Here is a 24123-nt window from a genome sequence, read left to right as displayed (position 1 = left end):
TTCACTCCCAGTGAAGATATATGCTGTCTGTTTGTGGGGGAAAAGTGTATAAACTCATCAGATATTTTGTAGGTTCAGTAGATCTCTCACGTGTATCCCCCTTGCTGTGCAGCAGACATCCAGCTGATGCTCTCTGGCCAGGTGTTCCTTAACATCTGTGTAGTTATGGATGCTACTGCTGTTAAAGAAACTGTATAATGTTACTGTCAGTGAAGAAATATGCAAGTGGTTTCTAGTGAAAAGGGTAAAGCCACACCTGGTGTTGTGCTTGTGACAGTTGCTAACACTACTGTGCATGTGCAATAATTGTTGGTTAGTTTGTCCAAAATGGCATCATTCCCACCAAACTCCATGGCCTGTACAGCGCAAGTGAACTATACAGACCGAGTGACTTCCGCTTGTTGCTGAAGTTAGCGCCAACTTTGTGGATAGACGATGTCGCGTGGTGAGCGCAATGGATCCCCACTGCCGTTAATCTCGGTTTTCTAGACTGGAGCCGCTATTTCCTTGAAATAGCTCCTCAGTTATCCTCACAAGGCTGAGTGGACTCCGTTTCAGAACCATTACTCCTCAGAAAATCTGGTAGCGCCGGGAATCGAACCCGGGACCTCTGGATCTCTCGGTAGGAACTGACCACTAGGACCACAGAGGCTGTCCATCATTCACACCACAAGATAAAATTCAGTGCTGTTACTGAGTTGTAGAATTTTAAGTTTCCCATCACTCTTCAGCCCAAATTTCATCAGAGGTGGTCCACCAAACAGACAGACAATTCTTCGTTGGCACCAGCATTTGCTGCAGCATTGGAGTTTAAAGTGATGTGGTGCATGTGGTGGACTGCCGATGACACCAGAACAAGTGAAGCCATTCAGGAAGCTTTCCAATGAAGTCTGTGGAAGTCTGTGCAGTGAGTGAGCTGTGAATTGCACATTCCCTGTTAGTTCAGTCAGTATAGTGATGGGATATGGGCTTGAGGGCTGTGGAATCTGGGTTCAGTTCCTGACAGAGGCAAGAGATTTTTCTCCTCTCCACAGCAGCCAGACTTGCTTGGGGGTGGTACCCAGCCTCGTTTCAGTTGGTACTGGGGACTGTTTTTCTAATGGTAAATCAGCAGGAGTATGAAGGTGATGCTGTACCTCCACTCCCCTATAAGTCTACATGGCATGGTACTTAATTAAGTACAGGGACAACTTAATTTTTACCTTTGTGTTAGAAGTGATTGTTTGAAGGTAATGTTTATCTCATATTTAGTTTTATTGAAATATTTAATTACATATCTTCAATGTTGCTGCTGCTTAAACCCAGAAGTTACAATTGATAGCCTCTCAGGTGATGTGGGTAACACAATTTTTTTGTATTGCTCACTGCACTGAGAGCAACACTACAAATGTTGACCATATGTGGTACTCTATACCACCATCTGATGACTGCTAGTTGTATAGGCAATTTACATTTTAAAGCATGCTGCATATCATTAGTTAATAGAGCCTAGAGACGCTGATCAAGTGTGGTCAGTAATTTTGTGCAGACATGTCTTTAATTACAAAACATGAAGTTACTGCACATCTCTTTTGGTCGTCTGGCATAATAACTGTATGCGCTTTTTCAGTGTGGTGTGTTTTATTTGGTCAAAACTTAAAACATAAAATCCTGAAAGATTTTATGTCTTATCTCAGTCACCGATAGAATGTTCTGGAATAGTTCCTCAAATTAGACTACATTTGAACCAAAATCAGTTATATGATTAGCAATCTGGCATGAAGCGTGATAATTGAAATTACAGAAAGATTTTTTGTTAAGAGTTCAAAACTTGTTTAATTCACAGTAAGGTTTATTATCTCTTGAAAACATTAACAGTTCTTCATATAAAAATACATGTCATAACAGATTGCCATTCATTCTGTGGGATAAAGCCACCAGGAAATGAAGCTGTAATTTTTTCTGTAGAGTGGTGAAGTTAAGAATTCATGGAACTATACCTTCATTCTCCCATACATTTGTATTGGATTATTCTTGTTTAACCATATTTTAGTTTACTGATAGCATTTAACAGTAAATGAAGTGGCTAGGTAAGATTTGAGGCTTTCAAGAAGAAAGCAGTCTTCTGGGATTTGGCACCGTGTGTATGTGGTATTAACCGACGTTTCGGAGGAACGTATCGCCCCCATCTTCAGGGTAGAAGAAAAAGTATAAGAATTCTGCAAGCGACAACACCGTGAGAAACGGTAAAGCAGACTGGAAATATACCAGCTATGTTGAGGAGAGAGGGAAGGGGGGAAGTACAAGTAAACAAGTGAAAGCAGTGGTGTGGGAGGGGTAGGGGAAGGGAGATCGGACAAGCATGGTTTAGTGTAGGGGAGAGAATAGCAAGGTTAAAGGCTGGGCTTTAACCGTAAGCTGAGGGGGGGTTGTTGTTATGTTGGTTGGTCATGGCCTTGTGGCCTTCTGGGTCTGGGGTCATATCCCGGTAGTGTCACTGAAATGAGTTCATGTTCCTCAGCTATGAAAGTGTGCCAAGTATAACATTTTTGTACTGTCCTCTTACTCATGGGTACTTGGCTCCATTCAGACCGATCAGAAATATGGCTGATATATTTACTGGCTGCTGGAAGAGCTGTGCATCTTCACTATATCACTAGTGACAGTGCTACAGTGCTCTTCCATCTTGTCAATCTTTATCCTTTTCATTTTGTTTTCAGTTTCTCTTCTTTGCCTGCTGTTTTTGTTTCTTACCTTTCCCCTTTATACCCAGTGATTTTCTTTTTCATCATCTCTGTCCATTGTTTGTCTTTTCCCTGAGTGGAGTATTATTCTGAGTCTATTTTAGTACAGGTCCTTTTGTTTACAGATATGAATATTTCTGTTTGTAAGCAGCAACAGTTTTGTGCGTGATGTGATGTTTTTTTATATGTATTCTTTTCTTGTGTCAAGTCTGAAAGAGTGAAGCAGCTGTTAAACCAAGGACGTTTTAGGCCTTTGCTGTTCAATGATCCTCTAGCAGCGTTGCAGAGGGATAGTTTTGCTGCTGCTGAAGCACGTGTTGATGAGGCAGAAATACGTTCAATAGCTAACCAACAGATGGCCACATTAGATAATCTGGTGATACAACAAAGAAGATCCCAAATGCGTCTGGCAAGAATTCTGCGTGATGCAGAAGAACGACATCGTAAGGTAGGATTTTCCATATAATTCACACTATTTTGCCATATTGGCCTTTATAATGGTCAGCTGAATGTTGTAGTCAGGCGGTTGGCACTCCTAATTCATATTATGAGGTGTCATGTTCAAATGTTGGCCACTTAGAAACCAGTTACTCTGACTTAATGGCTTTCCTCAATACCCTTAGACAAATGCAGGAATAGTAAATTATATTATACCACAAATTCTTTATTTTGCATGTTTTGCGATATGTTATTCATCCAGCTATTTGGCACTGTGCAATATGAGCAAGTGAGAGCATCGTTCAGTAAAGCAGATGTAAATAGAAAATCCTATGTACTGGTGCCCATTATCAGCCCCTTTCTGCCAGCGAGGTCGGCCCTCTACTGGCAGTGGTATCTGATAATTAGTCCCTTTCTGTCAGCGAGGTCGGTCGTCATCTGGCAGTGGTACCTAATACTTTCCCCATCTACCAGAGGCATTGGAAACTACTTGGGTGGGAAAATATGCCTAATTTAGCTCAGAGATCTCCTAGAGACATGAGGTTCTTTTACGTGCCGTAAATCTACGACACGGGACCCACAGCTTAAAGTCCCTCCCGGAGGACTTGTTCCCTGAATTTTTTCTGCCCTTAAAAATTCCACGACCTCCGCCGGGTTTGACCCCGCGTACCTTGAGTCATGAGATGGGAACGTTACCCCTAGACTACGGAGGCCGCTTTAGTGCAGTAGTTACTTGTAGCTATAATCTGTGAGTCCAATAGATCTGATTACCAATCCTAACCCCCTTGATTTATAGTCACTCTTAACTCATGGCAGTACAAAGTAAGTTTGTAGCATATATGCCTTAGAGTGTTTTTACATTAATTTATTCATTGAGATAATTTTGTAATAGAAATAATGAAAATATACGGTTGAGTCTTAATTACATGCCTTAAACAGAAGCATTGTTTGGCAACCATATTTTTATGTGGCCCTTTCTGCTTGCCTATAAATGTTAACACTGTTCTTACATGTGAGGTATGTTATTAAGACTTGCCCTCTATGTAGTGTTATACATTCATCTTGTTATTGTAAATACTGTAGTTGTGCTTTGGCTAGGCAGTATGTTGATTTGTGGGGTTATATTCTTGAAATTATAAAATGTTTGCTGTATTGTTCAAGAATTTCAGTTCTTGGTGTGAAGTGATAAATTCTTGGTTTGTGCGCTGACCTTTCTATGGCAGGCGTGTGGAGAGTCTGACGTAGACAATGTAGGGTTAACCCCTTAACCCCCAGTCTTTGAAATATACAGATGTCTGTCAAAGCAGCTAAAGGCCATTTTAATAGTAGAACCTTCCAGCATGCACAACATGGAATGTAAGTGAAGTGGAATGTGGTTGCACTTACTGGACCTTACGTGTTACTGTGATATGATATTTGGCCAGTAAGGGAAGGGAAGTGAAATGGTGATGCATGGCTAGTGAAGATTAATAATGTAGGATCTCTATGGAAATGAAAAAACATTTATAAAAATTGAAAATTTCAATTCTGTATTTATTATATCAATATTGTACTGGATAACCTAGGCTGTGTAATTTATTCATGTAGGTTGTTCAAGAATTAGATGAAGAAAAGAGGAAACATGAGCATGATACTGCTCAAGGTGATGATATTACTTATGGATTGGAACGAGAAAGAACTCGATTAAAACAGGTGAGCATGTCTAATTCTTGATAGGATATGATACATTTCATTCGAAAGTGAAAGAATATTTGGGACATGTAACTGAATATATCCAAAAACATTGAATTATTATGAACTTACAATAAAATATAAAATATTGTAAATATAAACATTGAGTATGTTAAAATAATCATGTATGCAGATGTGAAATGTAGTATTAAATTTATGAATATTTTATTCGCTCGTAGGAATTGGAGTTAGAACGACAGGCTAAAAAAAAGCAGGAAAAGGAGCTGAAACGAGTTTCAGATGTACTTGAGGAGGAGCGAAGTAGGCAAAAACAAATTGTTCTCCTCTTACTTGATGAGAGAAAGAAGCTGATCATGAAGTATGTGGAGGAACGGAAGCGTTCAGAGGATCTTGCTCAAATTCTTGCAGAAGAGAAAGGAAGAATTGATTCAATGGCAGAAGGATTAGAAGAAGAAAGTAAGAAATCTCTCCAAATGGAAGCTGAACTTGAAAAGCAGCTGGCACAGTTTGATATAGAAAGGCAGCAACTAAGAGCGGCTGTGATGAAGGAAGAAAAACGGTAAGTTATTCTTCTGCTATAGAGACAGCTTTCAGCAGAGCTCTGTGAGGTTTTCAAGCGACAAAGGTGTGCATGTCACCTGTCTGGAACAATTTTGGTTACTCAGATTTGTTCAGAGTAGAAACATGTTTCATTTAAAGCTTTTTGTGTCATTCTTAATTTGGTGTGACCTGAACACTGATCAGTGATTAGTTTTGTCATGAAAGAAGGCGAAATTCCCACAGAAATTTATTTCCAATTTTTATTTCATTGAAATGTAATTGGAAGAAATAGACTTCAGTCCCACTGAAGTTTGTTGTGACAAGTTCACAGTCTTCTGGAAGGTGACAGTATGTAGTTTGGTAGATGGGTATCAAAATTTCTGAGAAACTTGCTTTCACAATTTTCATGTTAGAAAGTGGAGTAGCAGGTTCCTGAAACCCATAATCTTTGGAAGGCAGGGACAGCAGAAGTATCACAAGATGTCATTATGAAGCAATGGCACATCACTCTCACATCCTAAGAGGTGATGCACACAGCAGTCTGGAAGCTGAGGGTTTTGTAGCCCTGACATTCTTGTGGGGGAGTATATAGGGAGCGTGCCAGTTTTGATGAGTCAGTCTGCTGTGTTGGAGCAGTGAGAAAGCAAGAGGAGGAGTCAAGCAGGAGACAATGAGGGAGGTGGAAGATATGGCAAAAAAGAAGCACTAGGAAACAAATGGCCACTTGTAATCATAGCAAAGAGGAAGCAGTGTCAAGGAAATCTGTTTCCAACCAGAACCCACAGTGTAGTAATTTCATGTGCCACTTTTGTCAGAAGTGGACAGTAAATGAATCTGGCATGGCAGCTGATTATGAATCAGCTGGAATTCCTGCAGAGTGGCATGAGGACTACCCAAGAAGAGATGATGAACAGCAAGGAAGCGACGTGGACTGTGATAAGCAGGGCCCGGATTTTGATGACCTGAAAATATTTAAAAAATGACCGAAAAAATCCAGAAAAATGACCTAAAATATGACCCAAAAATGTAATATGCAGGGCCCGGATTTTGATGACCTGAAGATTTTCAAAAAATGACCGAAAAATCCAGAAAAATGACCTGAAGGAGAAAAGAAAGAACACTTCGCTTCCATGTTATTCATATTTCAGAAAACATATGAAGAAAAATTCCCTGAAATGGCCAAAAATGACAAGAAATAGCCTTAAAAGTCCAAAAACCCCAAAAATGAAAAAATGACCTTAAAACTAAAAATGTCAAAAAAATTACGTATAAAATTTACATATCTGTAACCAGCAGCTCATATCCGAGATTTATATATTTAAGAGCATCACATAGGATAGAAGGAAAAAAAGATGACATATCAAAATCTGGGCCCTGATGATAAGTATTGGTCAGGGGAAAGGGCCACAGTAAGTGTTGATCAGGAAGAAATGAGGGCTTCATTAAGTGCCAGTCAGGAAGAGAGGATGGCCACAGTAAGTGCAGGTTAGGAAGAGATGAGAGCCACAGTAAGTGCCATTAAGTCTGCCCAGACCTCATTTGAAGAAACCATTATGGACAGGTAAAGCAAATGGGCAGAGAGCCTCTGTGAGGAATATGACATCAAGATCCGAGGAACATGGCTGGACATACAGAGTTTATAACATAACTGGCAGAAGTTGAAGCCCGAGTAGGGCATGAAGGTGGTGGGAATGCTGTGATCAGTATCAACAAGGTGAAACCACAGGGGTTCTGTGGATAGATTGCTCCATGTCCTGGACTGTACTTCATTGTCAGTTGAAGGCTGTGGGAGAGCACAGCAAGTCGACAGCCTGGGAGAAGGCCACACATCTACCCACTGTCCTGCAAGGGTAGACCACCTATGTTCTGCATCTGCAGTGTCCCTGCATGAGCAGCATACAGAATTCATTGAGGCACTCCATGACCATTGTGAGAACTACCAACTGGATGTGGCATAGAGTTCCAAACTGAAAGCACCTGAAGAGAGTCACTGCAACGGCAATTGCGTGGTTGACACACCAGGCCCTTCGTTAGATTACTTGAATGCCGTGTCTGGAAGGAGGTAGCTTGTTCATTCGTTATCAGGGTTAAGTAATACCAGTAAGCGAAGCAGCAACTCTTAAAAGGAATTAGGGAATGCCTGCCACAAGACCCTGAAGCTAGATGGTGTGTAGGTGGCAACTGTATCACCAGTGAGGTCATTAATGTATTTTACAGTGTAACATTTAATCGTTTGATTAAAATGTCTACTAGTATTCCATACTATGCAATGACTCTTATTATAATTTGTTTTTAATTTCGATTTTTAGGGTCAGGGATCTTGAAATGGAATTGGAGAAGGCAAAAGGTGAGGCAGAAGCGTTCAAGAAACAGCTTGCTGAAGCTCACCAGGTGGCTATGTTCCAAGCAGGAACAGCTAGTGTTAGCCCACCAAGAATGATATTACAACGCCCTGGAGTGGCAAGTACTCCACCACAACCACCAGTAAAGCCTGCGATGATTCCTCCTCAAACTTCTCCAAGACCAACTCCTGCCACACAACCACCGAGTAAGAATGATTGCTCTTTAGGTATTTTTATTAGTACTTGCTAATGGAATTGTGTGTTAAGTGCCTTAAAAGCATTCTTTGTTTGGTCGCAGAATTGCTTATCAACTTAATGCCAAAAGGGTCTGATTCTTATAGTTATGTGGTGTGTTGTAATAAAAGTAAAAGCTGGTATTGTATATACATGAACATAAATAAAGTTGTGCCTTAATTAAGCACCATGCCATGAAGATGCATGTTGGAGTGGAGGCATAGCTACACCATCGTTGACCTTGTCATTAGACGGAGATGAGTGGTCATCTTCACACCCTGACTGTTTCACTCCAGGGGAAGGAACCCCCTTACCCATTAGATAGGAGGCTTGCTGGGCCCCAGAGCTGGTCTGGGTGCTATGGAGTAGAGAAAGTTGTCTGCCCCTGCCAAAAATTGAACTCCAGCCATCCAGCCTGTTGCTATACTGAACTGTCCTAGCTACTTACTTGAATATGAGACTACTTGTTTCAGTTTTAGAATTTATAAAGCAAGGGCTGCCTTAACGTTCAGTCGTTCCATGTTAGTCTGTTTTCTCACAGTGTGACAGGTCTGTTAATGCACCTTTTACTAGACATTTGTTGTGTTACTGCGAGGGTGCATGTAAATGTTCAGCTGGACAAGTGACTTTTTTTTTTTTACTAATATCATTACCTCTGAGTTAAAATATGGCTCCCAGTCCTGTGGAACCAGGAGATTTAAAATCCTGTGCTCCCTGCCAACAAACTGTTACCTCTGAATTATTACTACTCTACAGTTTTTATAATTTACCAAAGTTGGGTTGGTTCATGAAGTCCCATGCCCAAAAACAAAAGGACATCGTTGGAAATTTACGTGCTAAACAAGAAAATGTTGCTCCTGTATTGAAGAACAATAGACTGAAGGATGGATAGTGTTGAGGTCAGTCCTCGGTGGGCGGTGGCAGTCCTTGTGTGGCAAGACATGAAGCAAGTGACTGTGATGTCTACATACCGCAGAAATGAAATGTGTGTCTATAAATTAGGTGGAACAAGAAGAAGCAATGCTATTGCTTGTTTGTGATTACAATGTCAGCATGTTAGATGTGGATTTTGAGGATTAAATGCTACAGCTGTGCTTGTTGGAACAAAATAAGGGTACCAAGTGGTATTTGAAATTACTGAAGAGAATACTCAGTGTAGCAGCGTATAAGACAGTGATCATGTATCATTCACTTCCAAATAACAAAAACATAGATCCACAAAAATAAAGGCTTCTAGTAGAACAAGGCCCGAGGAAAATCATTGTTCTGGTGTTCCTCACTCTGTACAAAACCACACATCATTTGAACGATTGCCTGAAAGATCACAGAACCTTTCTTGGAGCACATTCCTGCCACTGGATAGAAGACATAACCTCAAAGAAAATATTTTGTGTGCACAAAACATGGGAAGTGGACAGAATCTCTTTATTGGTGTAGTGAATGTGGAGCAGGGTTGTATGTAGATGGATGCCTGGCCCCGAGATCTTTGTTATGTAGCCCTGGGTCTGTCTAACAGAAAACACCGTTTCCTAACAATTCCTCTGTTGTTATATAGGTGTGTCTACCTTGCCTATACAAAGAAATGGCAGTTCTTCTATTGTTTGCATCTTCATTTCCGCAGGAACCTGTTTACCGAGTCGTTGCCTAGCAATTAACATCTACTGTGGCTCTGCTATTCCAGCTTTCAGGCTTAATGTCACAGTATTTAAATGCCTCCATTGAAAATTAAGATACCTATTAACCAGATGTATTTTGTGCATTGTTTAGGGGTTTTGAAATAATAATAATAATAATAAAAAAAATATTAACACTATGATGCTATATTGATGATTAAGTGATCTGATGGACGAGTCATGAAATTGTATGGAGAGATGGTTCAAGAGAGTGATGAAGCAGACAGCTGCAATGGTAGAACTGGAGACTGAATTAGTTGAAAAAAATCAGTAGTATTGAGTTTTGCATTTTTGGCTGCTGAAGTTCATGGTAGAACATTGCTACAGGTATTTTCTGGGTCTGCTGGCCATGCTTTCTTTCAATATAAGTCAGTTATCATCTTTTGGAAGCAATTTCATGAAGACATTATGCAGTGGAGTCAAATGTTTTAACGGGGGTTCTATTCCCAGAGAGCTAAAAAGTATAACATCCTAACTAAGGTACACATTTTTATTTTTTTAATCTCTGAATATTATTCATTGTATACAGAGCATTTTTAAACATTTAAAAGTTACATCTGACAGCAAATACAATAAGTGAAATTGATCTTAAATGCTGCGTTCTTACTTTGTAATCAGTTCAGCTTACTGGCTGTGCCATTTGTTAGACAGAAGAAACACATTTGGATGGCTGGCTGAAGGACCTGCTAGTGGTAATTCTGCATGGGATTGAGCAGGGATATTGCAGGGGATTATGATGCAGACTCAGATGTCAGATCTTTTGTTGGGCATGGAAATTCAGGGTAGTGATGTTGCACCACCAACCTCTTAGTGTTATGTAGGACATCCTATCGCCAACAAACTCTACCCTGATATGGTTCTGTTAATGTAAAAAAGAAATTAAACTAAGTCATTGTTCATGTTACCTGTTCCTATTTTAGTCCTTTTATCTTTGCGTAATGTTTTGCTAATCAGACATATCAGAAACATTTGAATAGCTCTGGCTATTTTTTTCTTCAATAATTTACAAATGGTGGAAACTAAAAAAACTGCCTTTACTATATTAGAGACTTGAATTACTCCTTTCAATTTTGTATTCATACCTTGGGCCATAGCCTGAGGCACAGAGTTGGTCAGTGGCCCCAGGTACAAGGGCATGACATTTCAATTTGAAGTTAATTTTAACACATTATTATACATAAACAGCCTTGGTCAGATAAGATTAAATTCCTTGTATATTTATTTTTGATACTTCCTTCTGCCTTTCCATATGAAAATTTATAATTCTTGGTCAGTATAAATGCAATACATATTGTAAATTGCATGCTATAACTACAAGGGACTGATGCCACGTTCCACTATTTGGTATGGAAGAAAAACTTGAAAACTGTAATTCCGATCACTAATTTCAGAAATAAAAAATTTCTGTCATACAACCCAGAAGAGATAAGATGGGTTGCCTGAGGTACATCATGGCCCTGGGCACAAGGGTCTCTGCTATGCATTCATCCTCCACACCACTTTTAAGCTCCTGCACACCAATCTTGTATCACGTATGAAATACTCATTTTTATTCTGTAATAAAACTATATTCATATCTGATGACTTAATGGCATGTTTGTGACTTGTTTGTGTATATTTTTTTCAAGGAGCGTGCTGGGCCTTTTCAGGTTAGTTATTAGTTAATATTTCTCTTATATATATATAATTTGGGACTTCTCTTTTCATAATAGTGTGCTTTGCAGAAAGGGAAACACTTCTTTTTCCTGTGAATTATTGACACAATGAATGACAAATATCTTACCATAAGAGACTAATAGACATAAACCACTGAAAATACAACATTACCAGAATAAATTCCCACTCTGTCACTAGCCAGAAACAAGAACAGATGAAACATTACTTCAGGTTGGTTGTCAACAAAATAGTTTTCAGTAATTTTAGCCCCCTGGGCTCAAACTCACTATATACCCGCTAACGCTGTTTTTTATTATTATTAAGGATGTTGTAGGTTCAATTCTGCCTGGGTACTGCTTATTGTGACTAAGATTTTGCATGCCTTTTCTCAGTTACTTCCAACAAGTGCTTACATAGCCCCCAATAGCATTATTTCACACTTTTCTGTTCATCATTTGTAATCATGAGGAAGTGTGTTATGAACGAAATTTATCCTTATTGTTTGCATCCTGTTGTGTATTTGGATTTGTGATATTCTGGTCATCAACAGAACAGATATTTCAAGATAAACCAATCTAATTGTTTACATTGGTTTTATTTATTAACTTCATGTTTTGTAACAAAACAAAAAAAAAAACTAATAACATTATATGCAAATAGTACAAACAACTTAACAGCAGACCCCTGAAGATATAGACCACAAATAACACAGAATTTTATGTTGTAATGATGGGAGAATTTTTAAAAATTCCAAAATATTTTTACAGTTGTAAGTAATAACTACATTAATATGGACCCATATTAAGATATTTCAGTAAAATGAGACATATTTAGTGAAATTGCCTGAGGATGGTCAAAATATGTAGCAGTTATTAAATAAAACCAATGTAAACAACTATAGATTGGTTTATTTTGAAATATTTGTTGTGTTTATGGCTAGAGTATCACAAAATAAATGTAGTTGGAGGGAAGGAGTGAGAATTTGTCCTCGACACCAGAAGTGATTAACATTATCTCCTTACAAGAAAATGGTTTTTTAAATGGCTGGCCCAGAGTTTTCTCAGGTGGCACAGTTTTTTCCCCCTAAATTTCTTCTGAGAATGAGTTAAGAGCTTTTAGTTTCTCTAATTGAGCAATCCCAGTCAAAGCGATAGAGGTGATATTGTAATGTAGGATTTGAAGCTGTCATGGTGAGTAAATGTGCTAAAATCTTCTCGGGCAATCAGCCATATTAATGTTGAACTAAAAACCAACATTTCAGAGATCTCTGAGATGAAGGAGGTATCTGAAACATTGGTTTTTATTTCAACATTGATGTGACTGATCATCTGAAAAGATTTTAGCACATGATACTGTAACATTACTGATTAAATGAATAACAAATTGTAATTTCAAGAAAGTAATGAAAGTGTATTCTAAAATTAATGTATTTTTGCCACACTTGATTTGTTTTTTACCTCAGAATCAAAAAATCCATTGCACTGACATGTATGGCTTTTGACAAATTTGTCATTATGTGTACTAGCTGAAGGAAAGTTTTGGTTATCACATTGGTTAAGCACTCAGAACTCTACTGGGTCTGATGTGCATCCTTATTATTCCTCAGGCTTCTTAAGAACCTTAGTGTCAAAACCTTCCAGATTGAGGGCCTCATAATTTCCATTGATTCTACCAGTGCAGAGCCAAAGGTCATAGATCTATGTCCAACCAGGTTGGTTCCTGATATAATCCCATCTTCTTTTGGGCTGCTGGCAGCAGGATATCCCAAATGTCTTGTGTCATTCACTGACAGGGACATCAGAGTCCCCACCACCGTGCCCAGTTTGACCTGCAACTGAGCCATGGTTAAGCCCACAGTTCACCCAGAAGAGATCTCTTCCTGATGGCCTCTTTTGTTGTTAGGTTTCTATAGCCCTCCCCTCAGTTGAACCCTCACCAGAGTCCCAGAGAGTCATTTTTGTAGCAGCAGAAGACCCAGTAACTGAGTGGTCTAATGCAGGAAGACATCTCCAGAGCAATAGATCATACTACTGGAACCTATGGTGCAGGAGAAATTTTCCTTGTCCCAGGATACTGATGACTGGAAAACCAGAGCCACCTCTGTATTTTGCTGGCAGGGTCAACAAAGCTGTATTGCTCTGGCTTGACCCACAACAGCTCCAGCCAAGCCCAGATCCTTAAAGGGAGCCTTCCTCATTTTGGGCACTTCTGATAACCAGTCCAGTTCTACTTCTTAATGGTCAGGTTGCTTGCCCCCACTGAGGGAAAGTGTCACCCTTGGGGGAACCCTCATTAGAGCCCCCTAGACATGATTGCTGCAGGGAAATTGTCACCCACCACACCAACCCACATGTGGGGTGAGGGCTGGTTTCTGTTGGGCTCTTCCCAACATGTAGAGTTAGGACATTAAGACCTGTTATTATGAATCATGAGATAGGTTTGTTTTCTCCATTTTGATTGTGTTATCATTCCCCTTGGCTTGAAATGCCAGCTGTGAAAGTTGTCTCAATGCATTCTTTCAAAACGGTTTTTACCATGTTTAACAGATAAGATTGGTTAAGATCCCATAATCAGAACAATTCAGGATTCATCAAGTATAAGAATTTTCCATTTTATAATGCAGAACTGGAAATTCTGCCCCCAGGCATTATGACCTCTCAATATTATTTAGTAAAGAGCTTCAGAGATGAGTTTACACTGAATTACTACACTTGTTGAACAATGGCAAATTTTGTAGTATTTTGCTTAGTGGGGGGTGGAGTCCAACTGGGTCCACTCAGCGCGGCGGCCACTGATTGGCCTATTGTAGCCTGCCCTGGGTGATTATGATGATGGAAAATTTGGTGGAATGGAGATTGGCAAGGGAAACCGAAGTACTCAGAGAAAACCCACCCCAGCGCCACTTTGTCCACCACAAATCCCACTTGACCAGACCCGGGATTGAACCCGGGCCGCCGCAGTGGGAAGCCAGCGACTGTTTCAGCTATGGTGCTACCTTAAGTTTTGTAGTACCCAGCATTATTTAACTTGACATGAATTTACACCAAAATTATTCATGGATATGGGCTATAAATTTACATAGCGTTGCAGTTATGAAAATCTGTAATTTTAACAGACTTTGTGTCTAAATATATAGCCATATTTCCAATACTGCCATAATTGTCAGTAATTAAACTTTCTGCAAAAGCCACAGATTGTTCTCAGAGATTACATTAAATTCTGTCACTAGGCTTATACATGTAAGAGTATGTATTGTTCTTATTTCTTCATTCTTTTTAATTTTTATGGATTTTATGGTCTTTTGTAGATGGTAAACTTTCTTTGTTTTACCTTCCCATGACATTCAGTGCAGAACAGCGGGGTAGGACATCTGTTTTGAAAGGAAAGTAGATTTTATTTCATAGATTGGGATCCTCTTGGGTTTTGCACAGATGCTCATTGTGAGGAAAGTATAGGCTGGTGATCTTAACTGGTGATTAGATGAGAAGATGGTGGTGGTTGACATTTGTTTAGCAATCAGAACTAGTAGACTGAAGGGGTAGGGGTAAGTGACATTGTTGACACATTTCTGAATTTGAGTTGTTTTAATGATTTTGTATCATCAGAGGGAGGTTATGCAAAGTCATATTTTAGATGGTTGAGAATCTTATTTTCAGATTTCATATTTAGGCTATGAAATTAAGGCCAAAGTATGAATTTTGTTGCTCCATATGGTGCAGTCTGCAGCAGTTTTTGGCCAGTCACATGTGGGATCTATGGCTGTAAAAAACAAACTCTGTTGTTTTAGTCCGCAAGCGAACTATACCGACAGAGCAAGCACTGCTTGTCGGCGAAGTTAGTGGCAACTTTAGCAGATAGAGGGTGTCACATGGTCAGTGCACCGAATCCCCATGGCCTTTAATTTCGGTTTTCTAGACTGTAGCCGCTGTTTCCTTGAAATAGTACCTATTTATCCTCACAAAGCTGAGTGGACCCTGTTCCAGACCCGCTACTACTCAGAAAATCTGGTGGCGCCGGGAATCGAACCTGGACATCTGGATCTGTAGCCGGGAACTCAGTCTGTGGCAATATGATTTCAGAAATTAGGGACAGTGTCCAAATCATTGGAAATATGTTACTCTAGATCGTAAATAAACCTTATTAGCTCATAATTCTGTTTAAAACATGATTGTTATCATTTTGTAACTTATACCCCTTATAAAGTGGCAGAATATTGATAAATATCACCAGATCCATAAGTTTATAATTCATTGATCAGTTTCCTCAGCATTACCTTTCTTTTTGTAGCTGGAGTGCCACTTACTCCCCCAAAACTAGGCACTTGGGGTCAGCCTGGAACACCTCATGCAGATGGCAGTATTTCACCCCCACCCCCAGCTGCTGGCACACCAATGATTAGTTCTGTGGCCAAAGTTGTTCAGCCTACGGCAACTGTCTCAAGTGTACCTGTTTGTGGTCCAAGTAAGTAGCATTTATCTGCATAAGTCAGATACTGAAAGTAGAGACACAGACCACTCTGGGAATTTACATATATACTTTTATCAGAAGTTCAAGTCTGGTGAGTTAAGGTTCCACTTAGAAAGTGATAATGTGCATTGCCTCCATCAGCAGATGTCTGTTACAAAAGTGCTTGAAGTTGTATATTCATGGTGTGGTGATGAATGTCACCAACCAGGGGCCTACTCTGGAATGGCCCGTCATGCTAACAGGCAAGGATCAGAGGTCGGGGTCTGGAAGCATTTTAAGCCCACTGTATTCAAGACTGCAGCTGTGGAGCAGCTGAAGAAGTTACTGACAGTTTTCAGCAGTATTGTCATCTTAATCAGTAAGTAGTAAGTTGACTGGCCAAGCCATGAGATAATCTTAGGAAAAGACTGTCATGTTCATTCACTGGGGTCAATGTGCAGGAATTTTGTCAATGAAGCATAATATTTATGTCTCTTACATTATTTCTTTTGTACATGTATACTTGTATATAAATATAAGTTTACTGAAGAATAAATATGGGAATTTCTTTAAGGTGATACCTGTCAGAAAGGTGGTAGACTGGATAAAGAAACCTTAAGACTAGTAACGCACCTTATTGTCTGTAGGGTTGTGCCATTTTTGCGTGACAGTATTTAGAGCATTTCCATGGCTGGCTGTGGCATGGTGGCAAGTAATACTGAAGTCTTAGAAATCACCTAATTAAAATTAATAAATTTGTTATAACTGTTAGAACATGATTACAGTGACATTACATCAAGTGGTTATGTGAAAGTAATGAGAATGTGGCTGTCTTGTAGTAGTACTGAAGGAGGATCTTATACAGAGATGCATCCTGAGACTTTAATGAAAGTAAGTTGTCAGAATGTTGGTAGAAATTGTGCTCTTGAAGAGATGAGGTTACTGTTAATTGTGGTAGGGTATAGATGCAGCTTCACATTTTATTTCAAAGAATATTTTGCGTATACAAAGTGTACCAGCATGAACAGGCCAGTGATATTTGAGGTTCCATATATTCAGAATAAATGGAATCTCTTTCCTGGTTGGTTATTGGCTGTTCTTGTTTCGTTTAGTGGATGCTAAATTAAAAACGTTTTTTTGAAAATCTCGTCCTTTAAATTGTTTTGTATGTGACCTTCCTGTTTTCTCTCTTCATGATACATCCGTAAGGGAGAAATGAGTACATATTTTTTAAAATGGAAACCCAGAAAAGAGAGAACTGCTTGGAAGATGTAGGCATAGACGAGAGAATCGCATTAAAATTGGACTTGAAGAAACAGGATGATAGTATGTTAATTAGATTCATTTGACTCAGAATAGAGACAATTGGCAGGTCATTATTGACATGATAATGAATCTTTTGGTTCTATAAATGTAGGGAATTACTTGAGCAGCTGAGAGACTGTTAGCTTCTCAGGAAGGACTGCTGCTTGGAGTTAGATAATTCAGTGATATATCACATACCATCTTATATGCTCTTTAGCTACAGGGATAGCCCGGTCAGTATCACCCGGTCAAGGGCTTCGCAGTGCTGTTTACTCACCTACTGCAGCCAGTGAAGTGCGGGCTGCAGTGCCTGGTCGATCAGATGCAGCTTCCTGGTCTCCAGCTCAACCTTCAGCCACACTAGAGCAGCCAAGTGCTCAGGTAGGAAGTCTACTTCCAGATTATATGGATACTTCCTGATTGCTTTTTGTGATGCAGTGTGTGTTTTTGTATTACGTGAGGTTTTACTTCAGTTGAAAATATTGTAACATGTTTGGAGTAGATACTTCCATGACAACGCAATAACAGTGGGCCGTTGCGTAGACAGTGCCGAAACAATGAACGCATTCCCCTGGAGATGAACAACAGAAGGCCGTTGAGTACCAGCGGACGAGACGAAACATGTTACCGCCGTAATCTATAGAGATCGTTCCCGAAGCAACGGATTGCCGAGCAAGTGAGATCAAACCTTAGGGAATGGTGTCTCGTATCCAGTCCGCAGAACACGTACATAAGCCGAGAGAGACAGAGCTACAACAACACAGAGCTAATTAGCCTTCATACAATGCAGTTGGAACCCAGACTTCGTACAGCACAGTTGGAACCTAGTCGCCAGAAGTCAAGTGATACCACAGGCAATAATAACAGTATGATGTGTAAGAGTGAGTGTCCAAGAAAGAGTCGCTGAATCCGAGACCCACGTGAAGTTATTTGTTGCATGACACAGCCAACACATGACAATATATATTGTTGCATTTAGTTTTCCATTGTAGTATATTTCCTTTGTATCAATCTGAAATTTAATGTTTTGGTCTGTTGTATCAGTTCTAGTCATATTTGAGCTCTTCATTACTACCAAATATAGCAATATTACATTAACCTTTAAAGGGCGGATGTCTGATGTGTGGACACCCAGGTGAATTGACAAGTGGCTGAATGTCAGATATATCAATAATCATGCATCTTCTTTTTGAGGATCCCTTCTGGCACCCTACATATATGTCTGTCCCAAACAGAGTATGGAATTTTACTCTGTGGGGTATCAACATTGTCTTTTATACAGAGTGATTCATATAGAACCGGCCCGACGAAATGAGCTGTAATATAAAATATACCATACAGATATTAAAGTAATTTACACATATCTTGGATTGTGTGCCGTGATCAGAGTAGGTGTTGAAAGTGTCCGCCGTTTTCAAGTAGGCACTAGAAACACTCGCTTTTCAACAGTATAGTCCATGACTGTCGCCTGCGCACTGCAGACACATTTAGGGATTGTCCTTGACCTTGCAGCATAAGGGCTACCACTTGCCAGATCATGTGCACACCATTCGGCTCAGCACTGCCCAAGGATTATTATGTCGTAATAGTGAGCAGTTATATGCANCTTTTATACAGAGTGATTCATATAGAACCGGCCCGACGAAATGAGCTGTAATATAAAATATACCATACAGATATTAAAGTAATTTACACATATCTTGGATTGTGTGCCGTGATCAGAGTAGGTGTTGAAAGTGTCCGCCGTTTTCAAGTAGGCACTAGAAACACTCGCTTTTCAACAGTATAGTCCATGACTGTCGCCTGCGCACTGCAGACACATTTAGGGATCGCCCTTGACCTTGCAGCATAAGGGCTACCACTTGCCAGATCATGTGCACACCATTTGACTCAGCACTGCCCAAGGATTATTGTATCATAATAGTGAGCGGTTATATGCATCATCTGCGGAATTATTAGCAAATTCATCGGGCCGGTTCTATACGATTCACCCTGTATAATGGTCCATGCATCAAATTTATTTTTGCATGCATACAGCTGTTATAATCACATGCAACAATTTGCTGTCATTCTGAACCCAAACACCAAATATGTTTTCCTTCTCGATCCATTTTTGGTGTCTGTAACAATATGACTGTTATCAAAACCTGATGAATATACGTAAGGGAGGTAAAATATGTGAGGGGAAATACAAATTATTCATGATTACATTTATGTGAAAGTTGTCAGTGATGGATTATTACCACTGTTCTCTCATTACCTTTGTTAGTATGCATATGAAGCAGTTTTATGAACAGGGAAGAAAAAGTGAGGAGAGGATAGTGTTGCTATTGAATAATATATTCTGGTATTCAGTGGCAGATTCTGTGCTTCCTTATGCTTCTTTCTTTCCACACTCAATTGTGTTCAGTAGACCAGTGATCCACAATCAGTGTGGCAGGACCTTTGAAACGTGGGCATCTATTATTCAATTTAGAATGGCACAAGATGTTTGTTGAAGATCAGTATGCTGGCATTGTCTCAGAAGAAGAGCTCAAAGATACCATGCTTCTGGATCAGTCATCTGCTAAAGAAAATGATGAAGATTTAGAGGGGTACCACCAACTTCCCTCTGATAAGGCAGACGTGCACCAGTTTGTGAGAGAACAAAACTGCTCCTCCCAGTATTAATGAAAAGTCACAACCTCTTGATTTCTTTGTGCTGTATCTTGAGACCATGTTGGCAGTAATTGTAAAGAGACCAACTGATATATGCAACATGATGCATGAGCAAGAAATAAACCAGATATTTCAGCACATGAGTATGAAGGATGTGTGAATATTTCTTGCAGCTCAGTTGGGTCATGACTCCAAACCCAGTATGAAGCCATACTGGACTAAAACTGAACTCTACAACATTCCTTTCTGTATGTGTTTCTTAATGTGTACTGTGTTCATGTTCCCCCATTCAGTCAGCTTCCACTCCCTGTTTTTAGTGTGTGATCGTACGTCATGTTGTCTCAAACTTTCACCATGCCACCCGACATATCTAGCTTCCCCAACTGGCACATGGGAGCTGCAATTAACTAATTATGAGTGATGACGCTGATGGCAAGATTAATAGTTGAACAGGAACTCAAGTTTGATCTAGACCTTGAACACGCATATTAAATGTTAAAATAATCAGGCCCTCAAAATTTAGCTATATGATTACATTTTATCTTGTTTACAAGGATTTCACACCTAAAAAGCACATAACAACAACGGCCAAAGATCTGATATTTTTTGCATGTAATACTTTGTTTTTTTTATTAAACTGTAAGTGTGTTTTTTTAAGTTTGACTTACTGCATCAGTTGAGTATTCACAAGTGTGGTAATTAAATGACACTTTGGTTTAACCTTGAAGGTCAGCACTTGATAAGCATGATTCACAAGGTAACACTTCCCACTCCACAACATTTTGCATCAGTGAAGTGTGTTGGTCTTAGAAACAGTCTTTGTCACACTTGTTCACTTTCAGTTGCAATTAACCAGTAATAAAACTAAGTAGCCAGTATGTGAGAGTCCCCATGCCGTGAATTGATTTTCAGTGAACTTCGTCTGAGAGAGTGCACAACCATAGATTGTGTAATATGGGACATTTGAAATGGAAAAATTGATGTTACAAAATTTATATCATGGATGTTGATAATATGATATTGAATTTGTAACTGATAAACTGCAGTACCTCAGACAGTGAACGGGAACTGCCCTCACACACTCATGGAACTGAGCCCTTCTTGAGGAGACACCAATTCTGCAGCTACTCAGGAATTTCCCAGCATTTTATGGAACCTGAAAGTTCATTACTGTGTTCACAAGAGCCCTCCACTGGTCCCAAACCTGAGCCATCCCATCCTGTCTCTCTAAGATCCAATTCAATATTGTCCAACCACATATGTCTTGGTTTTCATAGTAGTCTCTTTCCTTCTGGATTTCCCACCAATATTCTATATGCATTCCTCTTCTCCCCGTTCATGCTACATGCCCTGCCCATCTGTTCCTCCTTGATTTGATCATTCTAATTATACTTGGAGAAGAGTACAAGTTATAGATTGTTGGAATAAGGTAGGATATTGTTGGCAGTGGGTTATACACATAAAGTGAACATGTAGATAATTTTTGGCAGAATAACAAGGTTTGTTCAGGTAAAGATGACATTTCTGAAAACAGGTGTGTGGGAAGGGATCGAGGCGCGAGTTCAGAGGAGGAAATGATGACACTACATGCTGTAACCATCCACAGCTCCAGTCTCGCAACTTCTGCTGGAGCCATTGTTTATTGGTTGTGGTGGAGGCTTTCTTCAAATCTTCACTTTTCCTCCTGTGCCAAAGTGCTTGTGTAAAAGTTTGGGGATGGGCACCAGTGGATCTCTGTCCACAAATGATAAATGGGATGTGGGCGCTGTGTTAACCTTCAGTGCTCGGTTCACTCAGCAGTTTCAGGATGTATGGTTGTAGGTTTCAGGCTCTGACAAGGCCAAGTACCAAGGGCCAAGACAACTCTCATCCAGTGTGAAGCTAGCACTACCTTCTTTTGTAGCTGAGTTGTCATGTAATGCTAGGGTGAGGAGTTCCTGGCCAGCACATTAGGATGTCTTCATAGGACAGAAGGAGGGGTTTAGACCCATGCACCCTTGTGTTAACACTTGCAGCTATATCCTGCTTCTGAATTCACTCACTTCTGGTGAGCAAGTGCAAGGCTGCATGCTGACAGGCTGACTGCTACCCACCATTCAATGGAATAGTGGCATCTGAGGTTCAAACTTGGGAGTTTACAAGTAACGTAGCTGTGTACTTGACCACTTACACTGCATTGATGCATGTGCAGGGATATATATTCCTGTAGGATTCCTTGTTCTTAAATCGGGATGCCACATATACGGGGCATTTACACGTCCTGGAGATGTTGAAATGGGCAGCGAAGTAAGGTATAGTCCCACGTGACATCCCTGTGCTGGGCAGACTGTGGCGGCGATACACATGCCTGTGAGAAGATATGATGTATTTTTGTGTTGTAACAGGGTTTGCTTGATCTCACGATATACACTCACTGATTTAAGGCACAGTGATCATAATTTTATATTATATATATATAAAGTGAATCTCTTTCTGGATGAAAAATTCATTATGTAGAATAATTAATTTGAAATCTTTTAGGGCATACCTTATACTTTTTAATATAACTCAATTCTTTCGGTTGTTAAAAATTGACTTAAAATTGTTTAACTGTATCACCGCTAAAATATTGTGACATGTCAATGCATTGCCAGGCCATGGATCCATGAACACATACACAACAATAGAACAGTGGGGTTATACAACCCGTTTCTAGGCAGCGGCTTGGTAAACATACTTCCACGTAGGTGGTGACATCACACAACAGTGGGTAGTGACCGTGTGACATGTGTTTTCTGTAGGTCCGGCCCGAAGGTTTAGAGGGGAGGCCGAAAGTCGTTTGCAGGCAGTCGTAAGCTATAAAATTGAGTAATAAGTGGAAAAAGCAAACAAGAAATAAGCTTGAGGAGTCCAGGAGAGTTTTTTAATTGAGTTTTAGGTTCTAGGTTGATTGAAGAAGAAATGGCAATAAGACTTCATAGTGACTTGAAGTACTAGTTTCTGTGTTGAGTTCCGTTGCAGGGATGCGACTAGTGGAAACTGAGAATCCTAGTGCGTGTGCAACGGTGGACTGTAAATTGTGTAATTCGGCGATAGCGTTATATGAATTGTAGTTAAGAGAGATTGTAACCAAAGTGCAAATAAATTTAATCCAATCTAGAATCCGTAACTTTCATCACCTTCCTACACCTGACATTTTGGTGTCAGAAGTTAGCGAGTCGGATCATGTTGGATTGGATCAGAGTGATCAAATTATTAGATCTGAGATTACATCATTTAGTTATGTCACCACATTATAGAAACGCAAGAGATGCTGGAACTCTTGCCGGCCAGAATGGATGCTTATGCAAAAGCCAACCAAGATTTGCTGACAAGAATGGAAGACAAAGTAGACGCCAATAGGGAAGCCGTTTGAGAAGAAATGATGAAAGCTAACAAGGAAAAGTAGATGCTGACCGAGAGCACATGCAGCGAATTAAAGCCATGCACAAAAAGTTGATCCCCAAGTTGGATTCTCACCATGAAAGCATGATGACCTGTCAAGAGTTGACAGAGACACTCCAGGAATGCAAGTAGCCAACCCCAGTGGACATAGTATCTGAAGCGGAGCATTGGGAGGTCTCCAAGGATATTGGTGTGAAGGTCAGAATGAACAAGACCGCTAGGAAGACCAACACAAAGGTGGGTGGACAATATTAAACTTAGAGAGATAGGATGGGATGGTAAGGACTGGATTGATCTGGTTTAGGATAGGGACCAGGGGAGAGCTCTAGTGAACATGGTTATGAACTTCTGTATTTCAGCATCCTGTTGCACATCTTTAATTAAACGTCTATGTATTTAGTCTGTCCATTATGCAACAATCATTAAAATATTCACCACTCAACATCAACATGACATGTTTTGGCCACAGACTGCCATCCTTAGGTGTTTCGATGTGTCCAAAACTGTTACACTGTTTTGATGTGCGCTAAAATTACAGTCCACTTAAATTAAAATCTTTCGTAAAATTCTGTCCATCTCGTAAAGGGTGTCGTCCACTTGTTTAAAGCTATGTGATGGGTGTATTCCAGACAGTTTGAGCAGCTACATCTGTGATCTGCAGTATGCCCCTAGTTTGTGTGTTGTTCCCTTGGGTATTGTGTGGTGTTGTCTTCACACGATGCATCGAAACACCTGAGGATGGTCGTCTGTGGCCGAAACATGTTGTGTTGGTGTTGAATGGTGAATATTTTAATGATTGTTGCATAATTTACGGGCTAAATATGTAGACGTTTAATGGTTATGAACCTTTGGGTTCCATTAAAATGCTGGAAAGTTCATGAGTAGCTGCACAATTGGTGGCTTCTGAAGAATTCCTCAGCACCATGAAGTTAGTTAGTTAGTTATTATGACTGGATTGTTTTGTTAGGAGCCTGGACTGAATTTATGAAGAAA

General features: G+C 39.9%; 1 protein-coding gene across 5 annotated transcripts in view; it reads left to right on the top strand.

Annotated features, from left to right (window-relative positions):
- LOC111862383 (uncharacterized protein CG10915) overlaps positions 1–24123 on the top strand; it is a 68535-nt gene that overhangs the window by 18170 nt on the left and 26242 nt on the right. For 4 of the 5 annotated variants that reach the window (XM_023847717.2, XM_023847715.2, XM_023847713.2 and 1 more), the window contains 7 exons: positions 2932–3171; positions 4749–4853; positions 5072–5412; positions 7703–7941; positions 11271–11291; positions 15586–15759; positions 17267–17430. In XM_023847717.2, the coding sequence (XP_023703485.1) occupies positions 2932–3171; positions 4749–4853; positions 5072–5412; positions 7703–7941; positions 11271–11291; positions 15586–15759; positions 17267–17430 (1284 nt within the window). The remainder of the gene's footprint in view (positions 1–2931; positions 3172–4748; positions 4854–5071; positions 5413–7702; positions 7942–11270; positions 11292–15585; positions 15760–17266; positions 17431–24123) is intronic. The other variant, XM_023847714.2, reaches the window with a different exon arrangement.

Source organism: Cryptotermes secundus, unplaced genomic scaffold (genome assembly GCF_002891405.2).
Source record: "Cryptotermes secundus unplaced genomic scaffold, Csec_1.0 scaffold617, whole genome shotgun sequence".
NCBI lineage: Eukaryota > Metazoa > Arthropoda > Insecta > Blattodea > Kalotermitidae > Cryptotermes > Cryptotermes secundus.
Note: the sequence above shows the minus strand (reverse complement) of the source record. Positions and strands in the feature narration are given on the sequence as shown.